This window comes from Phyllobates terribilis, unplaced genomic scaffold, assembly GCF_046119375.1.
Source record: "Phyllobates terribilis strain yellow unplaced genomic scaffold, ASM4611937v1 Scaffold_1__5_contigs__length_1240528914, whole genome shotgun sequence".
Lineage (NCBI taxonomy): Eukaryota > Metazoa > Chordata > Amphibia > Anura > Dendrobatidae > Phyllobates > Phyllobates terribilis.
This window is the reverse complement of record NW_027362761.1, coordinates 376123127-376144218: the sequence shown is the minus strand read 5'-3', so window position 1 is coordinate 376144218 and position 21092 is coordinate 376123127. Positions and strand designations below refer to the sequence as shown.

At 38.6% G+C, this 21092-nt stretch overlaps 1 protein-coding gene across 6 annotated transcripts in view; it reads left to right on the top strand.

Moving 5' to 3' along the window:
* The window catches only part of TAOK3 (TAO kinase 3), a 203266-nt gene that overhangs the window by 64812 nt on the left and 117362 nt on the right, over positions 1 to 21092 (top strand). For all 6 annotated transcript variants that reach the window (XM_073676389.1, XM_073676394.1, XM_073676393.1 and 3 more), the window contains exons 3-12: positions 1527 to 1724; positions 2166 to 2237; positions 2319 to 2420; positions 6511 to 6556; positions 8094 to 8190; positions 11275 to 11388; positions 13569 to 13660; positions 14202 to 14295; positions 17353 to 17434; positions 19980 to 20147. In XM_073676389.1, the coding sequence (XP_073532490.1) occupies positions 1605 to 1724; positions 2166 to 2237; positions 2319 to 2420; positions 6511 to 6556; positions 8094 to 8190; positions 11275 to 11388; positions 13569 to 13660; positions 14202 to 14295; positions 17353 to 17434; positions 19980 to 20147 (987 nt within the window). In that variant the 5' untranslated portion in view covers positions 1527 to 1604. The remainder of the gene's footprint in view (positions 1 to 1526; positions 1725 to 2165; positions 2238 to 2318; positions 2421 to 6510; positions 6557 to 8093; positions 8191 to 11274; positions 11389 to 13568; positions 13661 to 14201; positions 14296 to 17352; positions 17435 to 19979; positions 20148 to 21092) is intronic.

Here is a 21092-nt window from a genome sequence, read left to right as displayed (position 1 = left end):
TTTTTTTAAGCGAAGTTTAAATTTTTTTTTCACCACTTAAATAAAAAAGGACCTATACATGTTTGGTGTCTACGAACTCGTAATGACCTGGAGAATAAGAATAGCAGGTCAGTTTTAGCATTCAGTGAACGTGGTAAAAAGAAAAGAAAAAAACTGTGATATTGCACTGTTTTTTCCAATTTCACCGCACTTGGAATTTTTTATCCGTTTTCCCGTACAAAATATGGTAAAACCAGTGATGTCGTTCAAAAGTACAACTTGTCCCACAAAAAATAAGCCCTCACACGGCCATATTGACCAAAAAATAAAAACGCTATGGCTCTGGGAACAAGGGGAGCAAAAAACGAAAATGCAAAAAAACGGAAAATCCCAAGGTCCTTAAGGGGTTAAGCCTTTTGCAGCCTCTGTTATCCATCTTCCCATCAACTCTGACCAGCTGCTCTATTCCTGCTGAAAAAAAGCATCCCCTTTGTACAAATAGGACGTGGCTCCCCTTGTTTGGGCTGTTTTTAATTTTGTTTGTTCACTTACTTGTGGAAGGCTATATAGTTGGGACCCGGGTGCTGCCCTGCCCTTATCTATTTATTCGTCTGCTGACACATGGTGTGCTGAACTACAAGAGTTGGGTACTGTCCTGATTGGGGCACACCTTGTCGTGGTGGGATGGCTTTTCCCTGGAGTAGGACACAGTACAACTGATGTAAAGTTTTAGGGTATGTGAACATGAAGTCTGTTGCTGAGTTTTTGGAGTGGACACTGAGCAGAAACTTGCAAGGTTTTGAGGAAGATTTGGAGTTTCTGTTCCAAAAACTTCTTTTTAAAAACAAAACAAAAAAGAAAACATGAAAATCAAACTCTCAGGTTCCCTTTGAGGGTTTGTTCACACTATCATTTAAATCCATGCTGCCCAAACCAGGATTATGTGCTTCCATGCTTTTTCACGAATATTAAACTGTCTCGGTTTGCATCTTGGTTACATCTGTTTTTTGGGTTTTTTTTCACTAAAGGGCCAGTAAAAGACCCCATGGAAGGTCACCTGTTACTTAATCATTATCTGGCGGATCACCGTAAACAATGCGCGCTGTACGATCTGTAGATTTTTCTGTGCACATAGGCTGCCATGGTTCTCAGCGGTGCGATTTGCACAGGTGATGATGCATCACCGAGAACAATGATTTTTTTTTTTTGTGTTGCACAAAAGATCATTTCACCTGATGAGCGAGCGTTTTGTGATTGGCAGCCTGTTTACGCTGAAAGATGATCGTGAAGCGAGTATCATTCACTATTAGCTGCTCAGACAAGCATGGTCTCGCTCAATGTGCTGTCTGATCGATCTGCTGTATGCGTGGGGAATTTGGCACAATATTAGGTTTATGTGGAAAATCACTTAAACATTGGCTTAAGAGGTAAATTAAACTGGGGTATATAGTTGAAGATGACGAATAGGTAGATGGTTATAGCCTCAGTATACATTTGTGTGCTAATTCTCCTGTGACTTTCTCTTTTTTTTTTTTCTTTTTTTTTAGGTACTGGCCTTCATGCCAGATGTAACATGATCCAAACTAGGGGCTGAAAGGATTAGTGACATTACGATCCTATCCAAGATGAAGAAGGGACTTCTGAAGGATCCGGACATAGCGGACCTCTTTTGCAAAGATGATCCAGAGACCATATTTGTCGATCTGCATGAGATCGGACATGGCAGCTTTGGAGCAGTGTACTTTGTAAGGACCTTTCCATAATTAGATGGTACATCGCGTAACGCAGTGGTGTAGTCCTTCTATAAAGCTTAACTATATAGGGCTTATGGTGCAGGATATTAATAAATTACTGAAATAAATAATTGGTCTATTCTGTTCACACTGACATTCGCATCGCTCCAAGTGAACAGATAATTAGTAATTCCAGAACTCGTGAGTGACGGTTACATGAAATGGTTAGGAGTTATCTCCAGTTTACCATTTATCTATTCACATAGTATGTTGTCATCCATGTTCTATTTCCATCATTTCTAGCTACTTTATTTGTCTGTTATTTTGATGAAGAAATAGTCATTGATGCTTTTGTTATATACTAGTCCTAAAAGAAACTCTAAGCAGATATTGTACATGGCACTGACAGTATCTTTAATTTATTTTCTATTTCTTTTTTTTATATATATCTAGGCTACTAACTCCACAACGAATGAAGTGGTGGCTGTTAAGAAGATGTCCTACAGTGGAAAGCAGATGAATGAGGTAAGCACCTGTCGTACAGATCTCTGCCTGTTGTGGTACGAGTGGGAATGGTCAATTGACATGGCTTTTACTGTCTCCCAGAAATGGCAGGACATACTGAAGGAAGTCCGGTTTTTACAGCAGCTGAAACACCCGAATACAATAGAGTACAAGGGGTGTTATTTAAAGGAACATACAGCATGGGTAAGTAATGGGAAGGCATAATGTAAAACTTTCTGCTAGGTTTGCCATGCAGTAGTGAATTTATGTAAACCACAGATTGGGACGCTGTGTAAAATATATAAAGAAATCAAGAATGCAATGATTTGGAAATCTCTTATGGCCATATGTTCACAACAGAACATAGAACACAGATCAGAAGGGGAAAGTTTTTTTTATTTTTTTCAAATGAAATGGAAAATATTTGTCATTTAGAAATTGATGTCAACAAGACATCTCAAAAAGGTTTGGATAGGACCATCTCTACCATTGTGCAGCATCCCTTCTTCTCACAGTAGTTTGTTAATATCTGGGAAATGTAGAGACCAATAGCTGGAGATTTGGGAGAGGAAGGTTGCCTCATTCTTGTCTGATGTAAGATTCTAGCTGCTCAACTGTCCGGGGTTGTTTTTGCTGGGTTTTTTGTTTCATAGAATGTCAAATGTTTTCTCTTGGTGACCGGTCTGGACTACAGGTGGTCAGTTCATCACCTGAACTCTACTTCTATGAAACCATTCTGTTGTGATGGATGCAGTATGTGGTTTAATATTGTCTTGCTAAAGTATGCAAGTCCTTGCCTGAAATACACTGTCTAGATGGGAGCATATGTTGTTCTAAAACCCCTAGCTTGATAGTGACTTTCAAGATGTGTAAGCTGCCCATGTCATAGGCGCTAATGCCACCCTAAACCATCAGAGATGCAGGCTTTGGAATTTTGTGTGGATACCAAGCTAGATGGTCCCTCTCCCACTGAGCCCGCAGGACACTGCGTCTATGGAAACCACAAACTATTGCAAATTTTGATTCATCTGACCACAGAATGGTTTTTCTTTTTGCCTCCGTCCATTTTAAGTAATCTTTGATATAGAGAAGACGGCAGCGTTTCTGGATTTTGTTTATATGGCTTCAACTTGCATTTGTAGATTGTATGGCAGGCCATGCCATGATTTGAATGACTGAATCATTTGTATTTTTAATGAAGTGCCAACTTGAGGGCCTGTAGATAACAAGTATCCAATATTGACCTTCAGCCTTGTCCCTTGTGCACATGGAATTTTCCAGAATCGTTGATTCTTTTTTGATATATATTGTATATGACACGTTATTCAAAGTCTTTGCAATTTTATGGTTGAGAAACATTTTCCTGAAATTGTTCCACAATTTTTAGATGCAGTTTTTCAGGTTGGTGAACCTCTGACCATCTTTTCTTCTGAGAGACTCTGCCTCTCTAACATGCTCTTTTTATACACAGCCATGTGTCTTGGTTGAGAATTTGACCCTCCAGCTGTTTTTCAAGAGTATCACTTACCTTTTCACCCTTTTGTAAGCCTGGCTCATCTTTTTTGAGATGTGTTGTTGACCTCAACTTTTATATTTTTAATTTAATTTTTTTTTTTCAAATGAAATGGAAAAATTAATGACTTTCAATTTCTGATCTGTGTTCTATGTTCTGTTGTGAATAAAATATGGTATAAGAGATTTCCAAATCATTGTATTCTTGTTTTGTTTACATTTTACACAGTGCCCCAACTGTTTTGCAATTGGGGTGCTATAATATACATGTCTAATATCATAATATGTAATTTTTAGTATCCCACTAATAAGTGTGGGGTAGCATCCCAATTTACAGACCGGACTAGTGCAAGTAAACGGCAGGAAGCTCTTACACCCGTCCACTGTGCAGATGAGCACATGGAACCAGTCACTTTGACAGTTTTACGAATGTGACTTGTTCAAGTTCAGTGCTAGTTTATACTTGGCTTTAGGGAGAGCTGGTTGCCTCCATTTATGTTAGATTTTCACTGGGTTCAAACAACAGTTATTTAATGTGTTTCCACTTTAGGAGAGGGGAGGCGAATTTATTGAAAATGCTATGCATAGTACAGTATATAAATGGTAAGAATTAAGGGACAGGGCCAACCTCGGGTTTAAAGAAATGAGTGAGTAAAGTTTTTATTTTATTTTTAATTAGTGGAAAAAAGTAAGGTTGTGCACTATGATGTGGAAAATCCTTAAAATGCACATGAGAAAATACTTGGGGATATTGGTACATTGAAAAGAAGGTAGGCTAAGGGTGGCCTAATCCCTACATATATACATATATCAAAGATCAGTCTGTGCAAAGGTTTATATTCTGACCTTGGAAAGGATTATTCATGATGATGCCTGGAGGAAGTATAAGATGGTGTTTTTTTTTTTGCTGGGATAACAGTAAGATTTCTTTACTGTAAGAGCTATAGAATGCTGTGATGGTTAATTTGTAATAAAGGTTTTAAAAAGGGGTCTGGATGCAGTCCTTTAATGTACACTGCTCAAAAAAATAAAGGGAACACTCAAATAACACATCCTAGATCTGAATGAATGAAATATTCTCATTGAATACTTTGTTCTGCACAAAGTTGAATGTGCTGACAACAAAAATCACACAAAAATCATCAATGGAAATCAAATTTATTAACCAATGGAGGCCTGGATTTGGAGTCACCCCCAAAATTAAAGTGGAAAAACACACTGCAGGCTGATCCAACTTTGATGTAATGTCCTTAAAACAAGTCAAAATGAGGCTCAGTATTGTGTGTGGCCTCCACGTGCCTGTATGACCTCCCTACAACGCCTGGGCATGCTCCTGATGAGGTTGCGGATGGTCTCCTGTGGGATCTCCTCCCAGACCTGGGCTAAAGCATCTGCCAACTCCTGGACAGTCTGTGGTGCAACGTGACGTTAGTGGATGGAGCAAGACATGATGCCCCAGATGTGCTCAATCGGATTCAGGTCTGGGGAACGGGCGGGCCAGTCCATAGCTTCAATGCCTCCATCTTGCAAGAACTGCTGACACACTCCAGCCACATGAGGTCTGGCATTGTCCTGTATTAGGAGGAACCCAGGGCCAAAAGCACCAGCATATGGTCTCACAATGGGTCTGAGGATCTCATCTCTGTACCTAGTGGCAGTCAGGCTGCCTCTGGCGAGCACATGGAGGGCTGTGCGGCCCTCAAAGAAATGCCACCCCACACCATTACTGACCCACTGCCAAACCGGTCATGCTTTAGGATGTTGCAGGCAGGAGTCGCTCTCCATGGCGTCTCCAGACTCTGTCACGTCTGTCACATGTGCTCAGCGTGAACCTGCTTTCATCTGTGAAGAGCACAGGGCGCCAGTGGCGACTTTGCCAATCCTGGTGTTCTGTGGCAAATGCCAAGCGTCCTGCATGGTGTTGGGTTGTGAGCACAACCCCCATCTGTGGACGTCGGGCCCTCATACCACCCTCATTGAGTCTGCACAAACTGTTTCTAACTGTTTGTGCAGACACATGCACATTTGTTGCCTGCTGGAGATCATTTTGCAGGGCTCTGGCAGTGCTCCTCCTGTTCCTCCTTGCACAAAGGCGGAGGTAGCGGTCCTGCTGCTGGGTTGTTGCCCTCCTATGGCTCCCACCATGTCTCCTGGTGTACTGGCCTGTCTCCTGGTAGCGCCTCTGGACACTACGCTGACAGACACAGCAAGCCTTCTTGCCCCAGCTCGCAATGATGTGCCATCCTGGATGAGCTGCACTACCTGAGCAACTTCTGTGGGTTGTAGAGTCCGTCTCATGCTACCACAAGTGTGAAAGCACAACCAACATTCAAAATTGACCAAAACATCAGCCAGAAAGCATTGGTACTGAGATGTGGTCTGTGGTTCCCACCTGCAGATCCACTCCTTTATTGAGGGTGTCTTGATAATTGGCAATAATTTCCATCTCTTGTCTATTCCATTTGCACAACAGCATGTGAAATTGATTGTCAATCAGTGTTGCTTCCTAAGTGGACAGTTTGATTTCACTGAAGTTTGATTTACTTGGAGTTATATTCTGTTGTTTAAGTGTTCCCTTTATTTTTTTGAGCAGTGTAGTAATATTACAGGCTTAGTACAAGATTGTCATGGGGGACTGAAGATTGATTCTGATACTTAAATTAAAAAAAAAACAAAAAAAAAACACAACCTGTCCTGATTTCTGTTACTGTGGTGCTTTTTGTCCGTCCTGTGTCATTTCTTACCTGCTTGTTTTAATACACACTAATTTATTTGATTTCAGCTGGTAATGGAATATTGCCTGGGATCTGCATCAGATTTGCTAGAGGGTAAGAAGAATGTCACACATCTTTTCAAGACCAAGAATTTATCATCCTGCACAATTATATTACACATTCTATATACAATGACTGCAGTATCTGTTTTAGAAAATAATTTCTCTAACCATTATCAAGATAAAATAATGCATATGTGGAATAATACCATCTATTGTGCCATTTTTGTGATTTACTAACATTTAGGCTTAACTTGGGGTTAAAATCTTTGTGATTACACTGGACTGATCAAGTACCTAATTTTGTCATTGTAACATGTATCTCAGAAATTATAGGTTTTCATTACGACTACCACAAATGCGTATACAACTTGAACAATTTCTGCAATGCACATAAGTTGCGTTACTGAATTCTTTTGGATATATCTACCTTTTGTCTTCTAGAAGCTTTGACTGCATTCTTCTATGGCAGTGTTTCTCAACTCGTGTCCTCAAGACCCACCAACAGATCATGTTTTCAGGATTTCCATTCACATTGCACAAGTGATGGAATGATCACCTGGGCAATACTAAGGGAATCCTGAAAACATGGCCTGTTGGTGGGTCTTGAGGACACGAGTTCAGAAACACTATTCTATGTGATTAATATTCCCATAATGAGGTATGACACCATTTTCCTTTCCGAATTAATATAAAGCTGTATGAATGTGAAAGTCCAGCCACATCCCCACACGGTTATATAGATGCTCTTATTCCAGATCTGTGCCATGCCAATTTCAATCACAGGCTGCATGAATCTGGGACAGGCTCCCTCACTGCCGACATCTATGTTTTACTCCAGAACTATGCAACGTTTCAGAGAAAAAAACACATTAAGAGGGGCCCGGAGAAATGTGACTGAAATGACTTGTCACCAGGATGGATCTGTATCTGGCTCTGCTTGACTTTCAGGTCTTTCCCTATGTGTATCAGTGACTCGTGATTTCAATTACCTCGTTCCGTGTCACAAATAAATGTTGTTTTCTTTAGAGTAAAATATGGGTATTTGTGATGATGGCGCCTGTGTCTTATTCATGTTGCCTGTGGTTTGGCCAACATTATCCACATGACTGTACCCCTGAATGCTAAAATAACCTTCGGTCTTTAAAAAAAAAAAAAAACACTTTGGCAGGCGCAGCTACAGTCACTGAGCGGCCGATGTAACCACGCCGCGACACTGACTGACAGCGGGCCGTGTACTGATGCACAGCTGACAGTCGGTGTGGAGGTGTGGTTACAGCGGCCACTACATTATGAGCTGTGTCAGGAGCCATGCCGCCTGCAGTTCTTCTTTAAAGGGACTCTGTCGGCATAGGATGACTGTTCAAACGAAGTTCCGCCACTCGGTGCTTCACAGCGTGGCCTATCCTTTATATACACCTTCACACCTGCTGTTCCTCTATCTCTACACCCCCTTATTTGATTGGCAGCTCTGCCTTCATTAAGCCAGAGAGCTTCAGAATGCTATACTCCTGCAGGTTAATGTCGTTTTTTGACATGACAGGTTATCTGTTTAAGTCTTCTTTCTTTAATGCGATTCTCCTCTTATATAGTACACAAGAAGCCACTTCAGGAAGTGGAGATTGCTGCCATTACTCATGGTGCCTTGCAGGGGCTGGACTACCTGCATTCACGCAATATGATTCACAGGTAAGCCAGATTTATCATGGTCTCCAGGTGAACTGTGTTAACTGAATGATTAGCATTGAGTCTGTAGATTAATTTTCAACACTGACATAGATATTCAATATGATATTTCCTTCGCTAGCCAAACTGAATAGATTATACCTATAGTGTAGTGATGATATGGCTTTGCCTGAAGCCTGTCCATGCTGTGAGCGAGTTGTGCTGCTCCCACCTTACTGTTCGGACCCCACTATAAGCCGGTAGGATGCATCAGGTTTCATCTGAGATCCCTTTGAAAACACATGCTTTGCTGCTTTGTGAACAAAGCCTTACTCATAAAATGTATAGGTACTTTTTATGTTGCTTTCTATAAATGTTGTCTTTAGTTGCTTTTTTTTTTTTTTTCTTCATTTAGCTCCTGCATTTTTTTTGATCACGTGATGTCACAAAACTTGTCAACGCCTCTAAAAAAAAAAACTTTTTTTTTTAAACAAACTACCTGCCACTATTTTGAAAAAAAGAAAAAAGCCACAAACCTAAAAATACAATAAAAAAAATGTTTAAGGATATAGAGGAGATCCAGCTCAAGACAAAGTAAATTATTCCAGACTTTAATAAAGTGTGTTAAAACCGCGATAGTCAGAAAACAATGCAGCACCGATCAGCATGCAGCACAGGTTATATTTGTACTACGCTTTTGTATTTTTCTATTGAGACCCAGCTTGCATCTGGCCACAGCATTTTTTACCCCAAAAAGGCCACTAATCACTGTGTGAGGGGACATGCTGAGGTGCTTCTGCATACAGCTTGTAAGCTGTATTGTGTGACTGTGCACTCGGCTGGGTCACAGTACTGCCGCATCTGTAGCTAAGATACACCACACATTTCCTGAACAAGATATAACTTTTTTGCATTCTACAAGATCCAGCGTATTGTGCTGCATGCACTCTGTATGTCATCCAACAAATGTGATGGCATTTCTGATAGACGCCCTAAGAGGAGCCAAGGAATTACGTGGCAGCATGGTTCTTATGAAATGGCATTATTATCCATATAAGATATAGTAGCACAGTAAACTCTACTTAGGCAGGGAGTGATGTGATGGATTGTATTCTTCATTCAGTGCTTAGCATGGTCCCAAGCCCCTTATAAATGTAACCTCTGACATTCATTTTCATACTGGTGCATTTACTGTACATAGGTGGACGCTTGGCAGTGACAACATTTTATCCGAACTGCTGAAAATGGTCAAATTGGAGAAGTATTAGGAATAGACTTGACTGCAACCCCCTCTAGTGGAAATATTATTTCAGTGTTTGGGGCATATCCTACATTGTAATAGGACAGCTCATCCCATTAACAACTAAACGCTTGACATTAGAAACAAGCAAATCATTTGTAATTCTAATTCATAAGGTTCAGCAAATATTTCCCCAAAACTTTATTTGCAGCAAATAAATTTGTCACGTATCGCACGTATGCAAATTTGCCCTGAAAAGAGATGTAGAACACTGAGGTCTCATAGGACTACTAAGGCAAACACAGCCTTAATGTCAATGGGACCCGACCATATAAACCCCTAGTAATCAACAGGCCTTTTAATAACACAGCACACTGACAGACTTTTAATGTGTTTTTAAAATTAAAACAATGGACTAAAAATGATTTTAGTAATTTATGAGGCAGCCCGTTCTGTGCAGAACACTGGTTAGCCTCATCCTGCTGTGGCATATATTCCATAATGACCTCCACCACTTTGTCTGCGGCAAGCGTATTCGTGGGGAAGGAGGCCTGCGTTTGGCAGTACTGCTGGCCGGAAGACTGATGCCAGTGATGGTGCTTCTGCTGCTGGTAGCAGCGCTCACAATTCTTAGCTATCCTATACGGTAGTTTTTTATTTGTTTTTTTTACACTACCCCATCTATTGGCACTTTTATTCTACCATACATTTTGTACAACACTATACTTTTTACAATCTTGTCACCCAAACTATTCAACCCTTGCTAAAGGACATAACCAGAAATGCTGGGAAAGTAGGTTATGGATCTGGTGCTTACGAAACAGACATGCATTTTTTTTCCCCTGCAATAAAACTCAGCCTCCTTCCAAAAAATGATGTAATAATAAATAGTAGGTAGGTAAGTATACAACTAAAAAGCCAGCACCTGAAAGAGGGAGCCGTATTAGTGTAGCCTGTATAGATGTAAAATTTGAGAAGCAAAACAGATGTGCAAAAAAAACCCACCAATTTATGGCACATACTTTGTGAGGTAGACCGTTGTGGATTTTAATGTATTTTCTTTTGGATTAAAAAAAAAGAAACAAATTCTCTCCTTTCCAAAAACTATTGCAAAGGAAATGCAAAAACATTTCCTTTTGACAAGGAAGCACACTCATAATGACTTCAGTTTTATGTTTTTCCTTTTAAAGACTATTTTGCTGCCTTGTTTCTACTTTTTAGTGCATTAAAAATTAAGAAAAAAAAATGTTTATTTTGTAATTTACATGCAGCAGGACAGTTGGCAATGCCACCATATCACCGATTTAATCACATGGATTCTGTCACTGCTATTCGCACTTTTTTTTATCTCTCTGTATTTGCAGACTACTACTCTCATCTTCACTGCTGCAGTTATAGAACACATTACTGTCTGTAATATTTCTCCGATGTTTTAGAGCTTTCTTTTCCTATCTCTATTGCTGAGGCGTGAGCCCTGTCATCCTCTCTCAATTTTAAATAGCCCTAAAATGGCTGCTGTGTTCCCTGCGGCATCTTTTATAGAAGCCTATGATGGTTCCGCCTTATTGGCTGTGCTATATAGTGTGATGTGCAAGGCATTTGGAGTATGCCCGTATAGTATAAGATGTATTAAACCTAAGATTAGAAATTCTGTTCCTTGTAAATTGCAAAATGTGAATAAGACATTAATTGCACAATACGAATATCAAAGTACAATTTAATATGCAAATTAAACTGAGCAAAATATTTCTGTGGGTGCTGAAAAATAAATAGCACTGTATCCGCTTGATATATTCGCAAATGTAGTAGGATTATGTTTACTACATGTTTTGTGGTGGTTTATATATTTTTTTTGTATTTTTTTGTAGGGATATTAAAGCTGGAAATATCCTGCTAACTGAGCCTGGTCAGGTAAAATTAGCGGACTTTGGTTCTGCATCTATAGCGTCACCTGCCAACTCCTTCGTGGGAACCCCATATTGGTAAAATGTATTACGGTTTGTGTCAGTAAATCTGAACTCTTAAATGGGCAACATGGCTATTACCATCTGCATCAAAGGTGCAGCTTTTATGGTAACCATTACAGACACCATGGGGTCCATCTGGTGCCAATAATGTCTGTTGTGTACAGTACTTTTTTTTTTTTTTTTTTTTTTTTTAAATCCCGTTAATTCTAAGACTCTTTACTCATAAAAGAGTTTATGTTCATAACCTGAGACAGGAATGAGTATAATAAATGGGAACTACATGAGCGATGGTCTAATACAGTGGGGAGGATCGCATTGCAATCCTCGGACTGGCCGTTGGCTCTCCTGACCTGAGCATGACGGCACGTATTTCTGTGCAGCTGTCACGCTCCGGTCCGGAGAGCCAACGGCAAGTCCAAGGATTGCAATGCGATCCTTGCGTGATTAATACGGCCGTCTGACTGCACCCTAAGGCTGAGGTTACAGGTGTTATTTAACCCTGAATTATACTAATGTTGTGCTACTTTTGATTATTAAAGGGATATACAGTATAGAAGTTTATTCACTTCGCTTTTTGTTGATAAAATAAACAAAAGCGAAATCTAAATCAAATCAGTGTTTGGGGTGACCTCCCTTTTTTCCTTCAAAACATCACCAATTCTTCTAGGTACACTTGCAGGCAGTCAGGGATTTTCTAGCTATAGACCGTGTGCCTAGGATGAGTTTTTGATGCTGCGTATTTTCACTGCGTCAGAAACGCAACGTCGTACAGTTCCAGCAAAGTGGATGGGATTAATAGAAAAAAAAGAAAAGCACAGTTGGCATGACCTTTTTTTCTTTTTTATTGTTTTACTCAACATAAGCAGACTTTTGGTGTGCGTTAAATCTGCATCACGTCAATTTCTCTTGCGAGCATACGGAGTTTTATGTGCGGATTTTCCCCATAGAATTTACAAAATTTGCGGAAAATCTGCAGGTGAGAGGCACTAAAAGGCATGTCATTCACACATTAAGATTTGTCAAAGCCAAATACCAGGAAGTATCAAAAACCAAGCGGCTTTATTTAAAACATGATGCAATAAAAATACATGTAAAAGAACGCACTCAAAAACACAATGCCATCCGCTTAGAACTGGCAGCAACCAGTGGGACCCACTTATACTAATCTACTGTTCAGAGACGTTTGACCAGAACTGGTCTTCATGGTATAATTGTGGCCAAAAAGTCATACCTCCGACATGGAAACAAGGCCAAGTGACTCAACTGTGCATGAAGACCTAACTGGGGTGCAGAAAAATGTCAGTAGGTGCTCTGGACTGAGGAGTCAAAATGTGTAATATTTGGCTGTAACAGAAGGCAGTTTGTTCACTGAAGGGCTAACAGGTGGTACAATGATGAGTGTGTGCAGGCAACAGTGAAGCATGGTGGAGGGTCCTGCAAGTTTAGAGATGGGGATTTGGTAAGAATAAATGGTGTCCTCAATGCTGAGAAATACAGGCAGATACTTAGTCATCACAAAAAAACAAATATTGATTTGTGTTAGATCTCTATTTTGTTCATTCACTTAATAGTTTATTTTTATCAATGAATAAAAGACTAACACTTCTATTATTTTTAAAGAATTCTTATTTTGCATCATGCTTTCCACACCTTCCTAAAATGTTTGCACGGTATTGTACATTACGAGATATCCGCAACAGTAAGAAGGTGATTCCACATTGCAAACCATTTCCACATTGTTTTGCTTGTGTCTGCATTGCCACCATGAGGCCTCATTCAAGCGCCGTTTTTTTTTTTTTTTGTCTATGCTAAAAAACAAACCCTGAAACTAAACTGTTTTTCACCAATGTGATGGATCCGATTTTCATACCTTTTTGGTTTTATATCCATTCCTATCATCAATATGGCATTCGTTTTTGTCTTGCGCAAAACAAAAATCCAAGCTTCTCCTACACATTAAACAGTAAAAACCAAACAGAACAGGGATGAAATACAAATGCCATCTATCTAGTGTTCTGATCAGTCTGATCTGCGCATTATCTTCTACACTTACATGTATAGTCCCTGATTTGCTATATTTATAATGTAAAATTGCTCAAAGTGTAAAAAAAAAAAAAAAAAAAAAAAAATTCAATGCAGTAGAGTTAACCTGTTATAACATATGTGGTGCTCATTGTCATGTGTGTGTTTTGTAGGATGGCCCCAGAAGTTATTTTAGCAATGGACGAAGGGCAGTATGAAGGCAAGGTTGATATTTGGTCTCTCGGTATCACTTGCATTGAATTGGGTGAGTATAAATGTAGTGAACATACATTCGTTATCTGGAGCCCTTCTATATCTGTTCCCTCTTCTTGTCTGTGCTGTGTGAAGGGCGAGACTCGTGGAATATAGAGGCAAATCAGAGCAGAGGGGTGCTGGCATGCATTCAGTACACATTCAATTTAGTAGGCAATGTACATACTACTTTACATTTCATGTAGCGCCATACAAAAAACGGGTGATCGAAGGGAATCCAGCTAGGTGATCACTTAATACCTTTGCCATTGGGAAGGGCATATTCAGAAAGGGTGACTGCTCTGTACAGTTCCCTACATTTAACATAATTTGTAGTGATATAGATAATGGAAAAAATGAATTTACCTGATGTGTTTGATGGGTCCAGGGAAAGCATTCTTCCCTAGAATGACCCAGGAGATTAAAATAATTGGATTAGGCTGCATGAGACACTAACCAGCTCTCCTTTACACATGCAACACCTTACTGCTTGTACCTGGTGCCGGCTCTTCTGCTTATGGGACTTACCTTTTCCCTTTCTTTCTAATGTACAGCTGAAAGGAAACCTCCGCTATTTAACATGAACGCAATGAGTGCCTTATATCACATAGCCCAGAATGAGTCGCCAACACTACAGTCTAATGAATGGTAAGTGTAGCATTGCAAATGTTTGCTTGTTCCATTGGTTTTACTCCAGTTTAGTGAATGTAAAACATGGGGCACAGCAATTCGGCAGTAAATTATAATACATGAATTTTAATTCCCAGAAAAATTACTATGTTATGTATTTTTTTTTTTTCTGCAGCATTCGCGTTGGACCTCATTCACATGTCAGTTTTTCATGTATGAGCGCTACCCATTTTTTTTCACGGATATCACTTGTACCTATGATGGTCCATGGAGTAGTTCAAATGTTGGTGTTGTGTGTTTGTTTTTTTTGTTTTTTTATAATCCGTGAAAAAAAAGCTGAAGATGCTCATGAAAATCACTGATGACACTCGGTGCGTTTTTCTCGTATGTGAAAAAAAAACGGACTTCTGAATGAGGCCTTTAGCTACATTCACACGTTCAATATTTGACATCAGTATGTGAAAGCCAAAACCAGGAGTGAAACAATCAGAGGAAAAGTATAATAAACAAGTCACCACTTCTGGATTTATCACCCACTCCTGATTTTAGCTTACAAATACTGAGGTAAAATACTGACCAAATACTGAAGGTGGCAACATGGCCTTAGGCTGGGGCTACATGGCAACTTAAGCGTGACACATGTTTGCTGGTTGTTACTGCTACATCTCCGCGCAATACAAGTGATTGGAGTTGCATTGTGACTCCAGCAGTACTGCGACAGGCAAGTCACAAAAAATCAGACGTGGTTTGACTTCTTGCAGTTTTCTTGTCGTGGTCGCTGCATACTCAGGGTTGCAATGCAACCCCATTCACTTGTATTGCGCTGCAACGTAGCAGCAGCACCTAGTGAACTTTTACCACATGATGAGCATCGCAGCCAAAGTTGTCATGTAGCCCCAGCTTTGTGTTTGACATTTCTATTTACACCACCCCTTCAATGAATTGGCAGAATTTTTCCTTTGCTGGTCACAAAGCAAATTGTGTGCCATGTGTGGAACCAGGCTTGGATGCTTTCAATGTGTATGATTAGTTCTTAGCCAACAATCTGTATATAAAAGTCCTTGCACAGTGATCCCCTTTATAGGACTTTTCTTTTTTTAGCAAGAGCAGTATTTGTGCACTGCTAATATATAATAAAGAACCCACACCCAACAAAAAAGTAATTTTTTATATATTCCATTTGTCAGGACCGCTTTATTCCCAGGCATTTCAACAAAGTACAAAATGCATGCTGAAATGAGCTAAGCATGTGTGTATATATACTGTCATGATTGAAAAGATGTACTGTAAGTGGTGCACAGAGTCATTTAATACTATTTTTTTTATTTATTTTTTTACTTAAGAATACAGCCTAAATCTAGCACATGCCAAATTTGTGTTTTAGTCGAATTGACAAATATTTCAAGAGGATTTGTTTTACTAAATACTTGAATTTAGCCGTTACAAAATATAACCATAAGCGGTCACCTTTTCTTGGCACACTGGGTTGGATTTTTTAAGTCTTTAAAACAAAAAATCAAAAAATTGGGGCAAATTTATAAGGTGCACACCACTTTATAAATTTGGACTGTCCTAATGCCAGAAAGTTAAATCTACACCTCCAATGAGTAGGTGCAGATTTGTGCCAAATTTTGCAGCATTTTTTAATGTAAAGTTTAAACTGTGTACAATTTGTTGTGTTGGCCATGTCCATGCTTTCAATTCTTTGTGAACATTATACAGCAATCAAAAAATTTGTGCGATTTTGATTTTTTACGGCATAAAAAGAGGAATCTAAATAGCCTAGAGGCAGGCTGCAGCTCCATATAGCCATCCACTATATAGAAATCGCCTCGGCTGCTTGTTGAGATTGGAACCATTTTTCATTTACAAAAACACAAACCTTTTCCTTAACATATATCTTTTTGGGATGTATTTAACCAATTGCCAAAATGTAACTAAAAATGTACCTTACGATTGAGGGGGTGTTCATATATCATATATCTCTCATAAATCATACTAGATGACTTTTTAAATGATCCAAGTTTTCCCTAGTGGACCAGAAATAAAAATGTAGAAATAGGAAAAAACACAATTGTATATATTTTTTTCTAGCAAAGCAAAAATTAGTCCCAAAAATTGTGTGACGGCGGCTTTACATCCCCAGTCATTTTTCATATTGGTTTTTGTCTTCACTCCCATTTTCCTAGAGCCATAATTTTATCTTTACATCGTCATGGATGTAAGAGGGCTTTGTATCTGCTGCGTGAGTTGTATTTATTACTTACCATGTAGTGCGTCAAAAATAGACAAAGAATTCTCCATAAAAATGAAACCCCGAAAATACAGGGGTTTTTTTTAATACCATTTCACAAACTTCATTGTGCTGTACATGTTGCATGTTTTTTATTCTGCATGTTATGGTTGTATCCATACCAACATTAAGTAACCAATAAATTCAGGAAAATGTATGTGTTAGTTTTTTTTTTTATCTCCCCTTTGTGGGCTTCTTTGTATCTTTGTAAAAAAAAAAAAAAAAAAGCAAAAAAAAACCTTGTGACTTTTTTTTTTTTTTTAAGTGGCTCCTGATGGAAAATGCTCAAAACCAATCACTATCCAATCTGGAGGCTGCAAAAAAACGCAGCTTCAGGAGAAACTCTTCCAGAACACTTCAAACATTTCTCAAAACTGCTTCAGTAAACAAAAATTTTCTCCAAAATCTCCCCCAAAAAAGGCTTTTGATTAATTCTGGGAGATGCTCACCTGTCTACCGTCCCCAGTGCAATATGCTGCAATATGTCTGTATCGCGGTGTATTCTTTTGCCATTGTTTAACTTTTAAGCATTGCGAGGAGAAAAGCCGGGGTGATAGAAGGCTAAATTATAATCAGCGAGTCTGATGAGGGATTTGTTTCGTGTACAATCACTTATAATTATCAGTATGTTATTATTTTGCTATAACAGAATATTACTGTATATATGCCTGCCTTGAGTTTTCTGACCATTGTATTTATGCTATTTTAGTTTAACCTTTTAGTTTCCCTGCCAAAGTAGGTTTCTTTCCTATATTGAGAGATCTATTTTTTTTTTCTTTCAGGTCAGACTCATTCAGGGGATTTGTGGACTACTGCTTGCAGAAAATACCTCAGGAACGGCCCACATCAGCAGAGCTGCTGCGGGTAATAAACCTTCTCTTTGTCTGTGTGTTTTAGGCCTCCTTCACAAACGTTTAGTGTTTTTTTGTTTGTAAATGTATATCGAGTACAATCCATTTCATGCACTTGTTGCATTTTTGAAATTTTATTGTGAAGCATAAAGGAAAAAAAAACCTACCTAGAGCATTCTGCTTTCTTATAAAAACGCCAATAATGCTATACACCAAAACCCTGGATGGAGACTAGTAAACCCGCTATCCCAGATAAAACAAGCCGTGTGTGAAACTCTCCTTAAGCTGGTTATAATTTTTCAGAGTAGAGAATAGAATATTTCCAAATAATGGTGAATATAGGATTGGATGGGTCATACAACAGATACAAAAGGACATCATTTTATCCTCTTCCACCACCTCACACCTAAAGCCAAATGCCCAAATACTGATGATGCTATCAGTACTGCACTTGCACCCCTCACCCTGCACTTGCACCCCTCGCCCTGCACTTGCACTTTATGTGCATTGTCAGAACTAGTGACATATTGTAATGTTATAGAGCCATTATGTCAAGTGTCAAGATGAATTTTCAGGAGTGCACTGCTCTTCTGCCTTCCTGCTTTGCTGAGGGCAGTGCTCAACTGAAGATTGACAGATCAGACCAGCGGCACAGTCGCCCCTGTGGTCCAAACTGTGCCGTCTCCCAGGCTGCTAGCATAGACCGCTTTGCCTCTAAAGCGTGAAAAAAGTGCAGGGGTCTGCAGATAGCCAGCTCCAGTGATTCGGACGTCTCCTGGAACACACCAGCAGGCTGTAAAGCATACGACCTGCTCATGCTACGCATTCTGTGCCTAGGTAACAGGCCATAGAATTGCAGGGTGACCGGTAACATAGGCAGTGAGCGTTAAACTATAAAATAAAAAATCCCTCAGTTTTTGAGAACATATAACATTTTTAGTAAGGGGTAAATTGCAAAATTGCTTATTTTTACAGGCATTTTGCAACTTTACCTATTTATGAAATTGTGACAACCTGGCAAATGTAAATTTACAATGGGCAGTCCTGGCCTTTAAGTTGTCACCACTGTATATAAGTGAGAGAAGATTGGGTGCAAGACTGAGAAGTCTCTCTCAATACTCCTATTTTTGCTGTCCTCAAGTTTGTTTTTCACAAAAAACAAAGCTGTGTAAAGAGGCATCACTAATGTCATGTAATCACAAGGATAGAGACAATGATTGCTATAACATGACTGATTTCTCCTATACTAGCTGTGTTACAATGTCAAAAATACAAAAAATATAAAAGTTCCCTTTTTTTAAAAAAAAAAAAAAAAAATGTAGAAAAAATCCATAACCCCATCCCCCCCAGTCAATTATCATAATCCTGACTGGCCCACTTATCCTAAAATTTTTATATATTACAAGTGTAACGACTGATAATGACCAACACAATTTAAATGTCAGCTAGCCCTTAGCATGTTTGTTGTTCTACATGTGTGCCCACAAATCTCTCAAAAGCCTCTTGGGCTATAGCCATGCAGGGGAGTATTTTTGCAGGGCAAGAAAAAATGCTTAGAAATGTTTGAAATACTTTTTCCCATTCATTTTTATTGTAAAATCCCTTTGCTGATCATGTGTTAAGATTTTTGAGCTATTTTTTTTCCACTTCATTTTCCCACCAGGGATTTTCAAACCCTAAAGTTCATGTGACTATTTTTGGAAACAGTTCCTGATGGAATCTACTCCAAGCTAGTCACTGTCCAATCTGAAGGCTGCAAAAAAAAATCTTCCTGAACACTTAATTATTTTTAACACTACTTCAGGAAACAGGGAAAAAAGCCTGCAAAATCTCCTGGAAAAAAATAGGTTTTTGGGGATTGATCGATCGTAACAGATCCATGTCTTCATTTGTGAATAGAGTAATGGCCGGTAGCTGAAGATTTTTCTGTTCTTATTCAGGAATAAAAATAAATCAATATATAAATAAATATGTATAAATATCTACAAATATGTTATGTAGATGGGGAGACTGCTTTCCTCTTAGTGATCCTTTATTGACTATTTTGTTGTGCAATTTTAAGTTTTTAAAAAACCCACAATGCTATAAACTGTGAAAATATGACTTTCCTCTAATAAACCTTGCATTGTTTTTCTGAAATGTTGCTTTTTTGGTAATTATAAGTTATGTTTCACTTTATTGCTATAGGTAGATGCAAGAAATGTGCAGTTTTAGAGGGTGGTGGGGGCTTTATCTAGTCACAGTGAACATGATGGATACATTCATATCTATAGTGCTTTAGATAGGTTGCTGTCTCATTGACGGTCCAGTTATACATTTCTGTCCCTATTTTAGAAGGACATGGATGCATGTAATTATGTAATTCAACTTCTATTAATTGTAGCATTTTCCAAAGAGTAATTAATAGAACAATATGTAAGATATATGTAAGATATATGTAAAGGAATAAAGAAAAAAACAAACTCCTAAGAAAAGTAAACCATATTCTATTGGAACTATTTTATTAAAACAAGATGTTAATTCGTCCATAAGTAACCTGCACTTATTTTGGATTTCAGCATGACTTTGTGCGCAGAGAGAGGCCAACACGAGTCCTTATAGATTTGATCCAGAGGACTAAAGATGCTGTGAGAGAGCTGGACAACTTACAGTACAGGAAAATGAAAAAAATACTCTTTCAGGAATCACGAAATGGTCCATTGAATGAGTCTCAGGAAGATGATGAGGTAAGAAATGGGAACTATCCTAATCCATGTAGTTAAAAATAATAAAAAAAAAAATGTGTATATGCGATTTATGTATATTCTAAAATATATATACACAAAGATTTATACTTGTGTGTATAATTGTATATCTGTCATATCTTTACATATATATCTGTATGTGTGTATAGATGATAGATGTGTGAGAAATATATCAATTAGAAATGTACCTGACTTGTTCAGTGCACTGTAAAGTTTCTTTTAGAAAGAGCTAATTTGCCACATAAAGTGGATTTAAAAAAAAAAAATTTTTTTTAAAGAAATGTGAAAAAATGTTTGGACCTGGTTCTGCTAGAACTGGTTCTGCTAGAACAGGTGATGTGTATTTTTTTCTTTTCTTTTTTTAAATCGAGCTGATTTTATTTTGAGGTAATAAATGACATAATCACAAATGTACATGCTGCCTATAACATTGTTTAGTGTTCTGTCCAAGATACTTGCACCATTCTTATCGATTGGTCACAAGATGTGTTTGCAAGATTACTTATGGGCCTGGCTCTCTGCCATTATGTAGTATAGGCTGTTGACCATTTAATTAGATATTTTAGTACAGACTGTACAAGAAATGGGCTCTCTAGGGAAAAGCTAACAGACCGCCCTCTCTTCACTTAGGACCTTTTATCATATGTGTAACTTATTACACTGCATAGTTAATATGCTAAACAACAAGACGTCTAGATATACCAAAGGTGGAACGGCCACTGTATTATGTACAAAATAACTATCAGTTCAGTGTAAAGTACTAGCCAAAGCCAGAAATGTTGTTTCATATCTGAAGCACCCCTCCTTTTTAATAGATCTTTCCTTTTTTCTTCTAACTTTCAGTATTTTGAGGATTATTGCCTCATGTTCATTCAGTGCCCCTGTGTATTTGTGTGCAGAATTATGTATTTTCATCCTTAAAAAAAC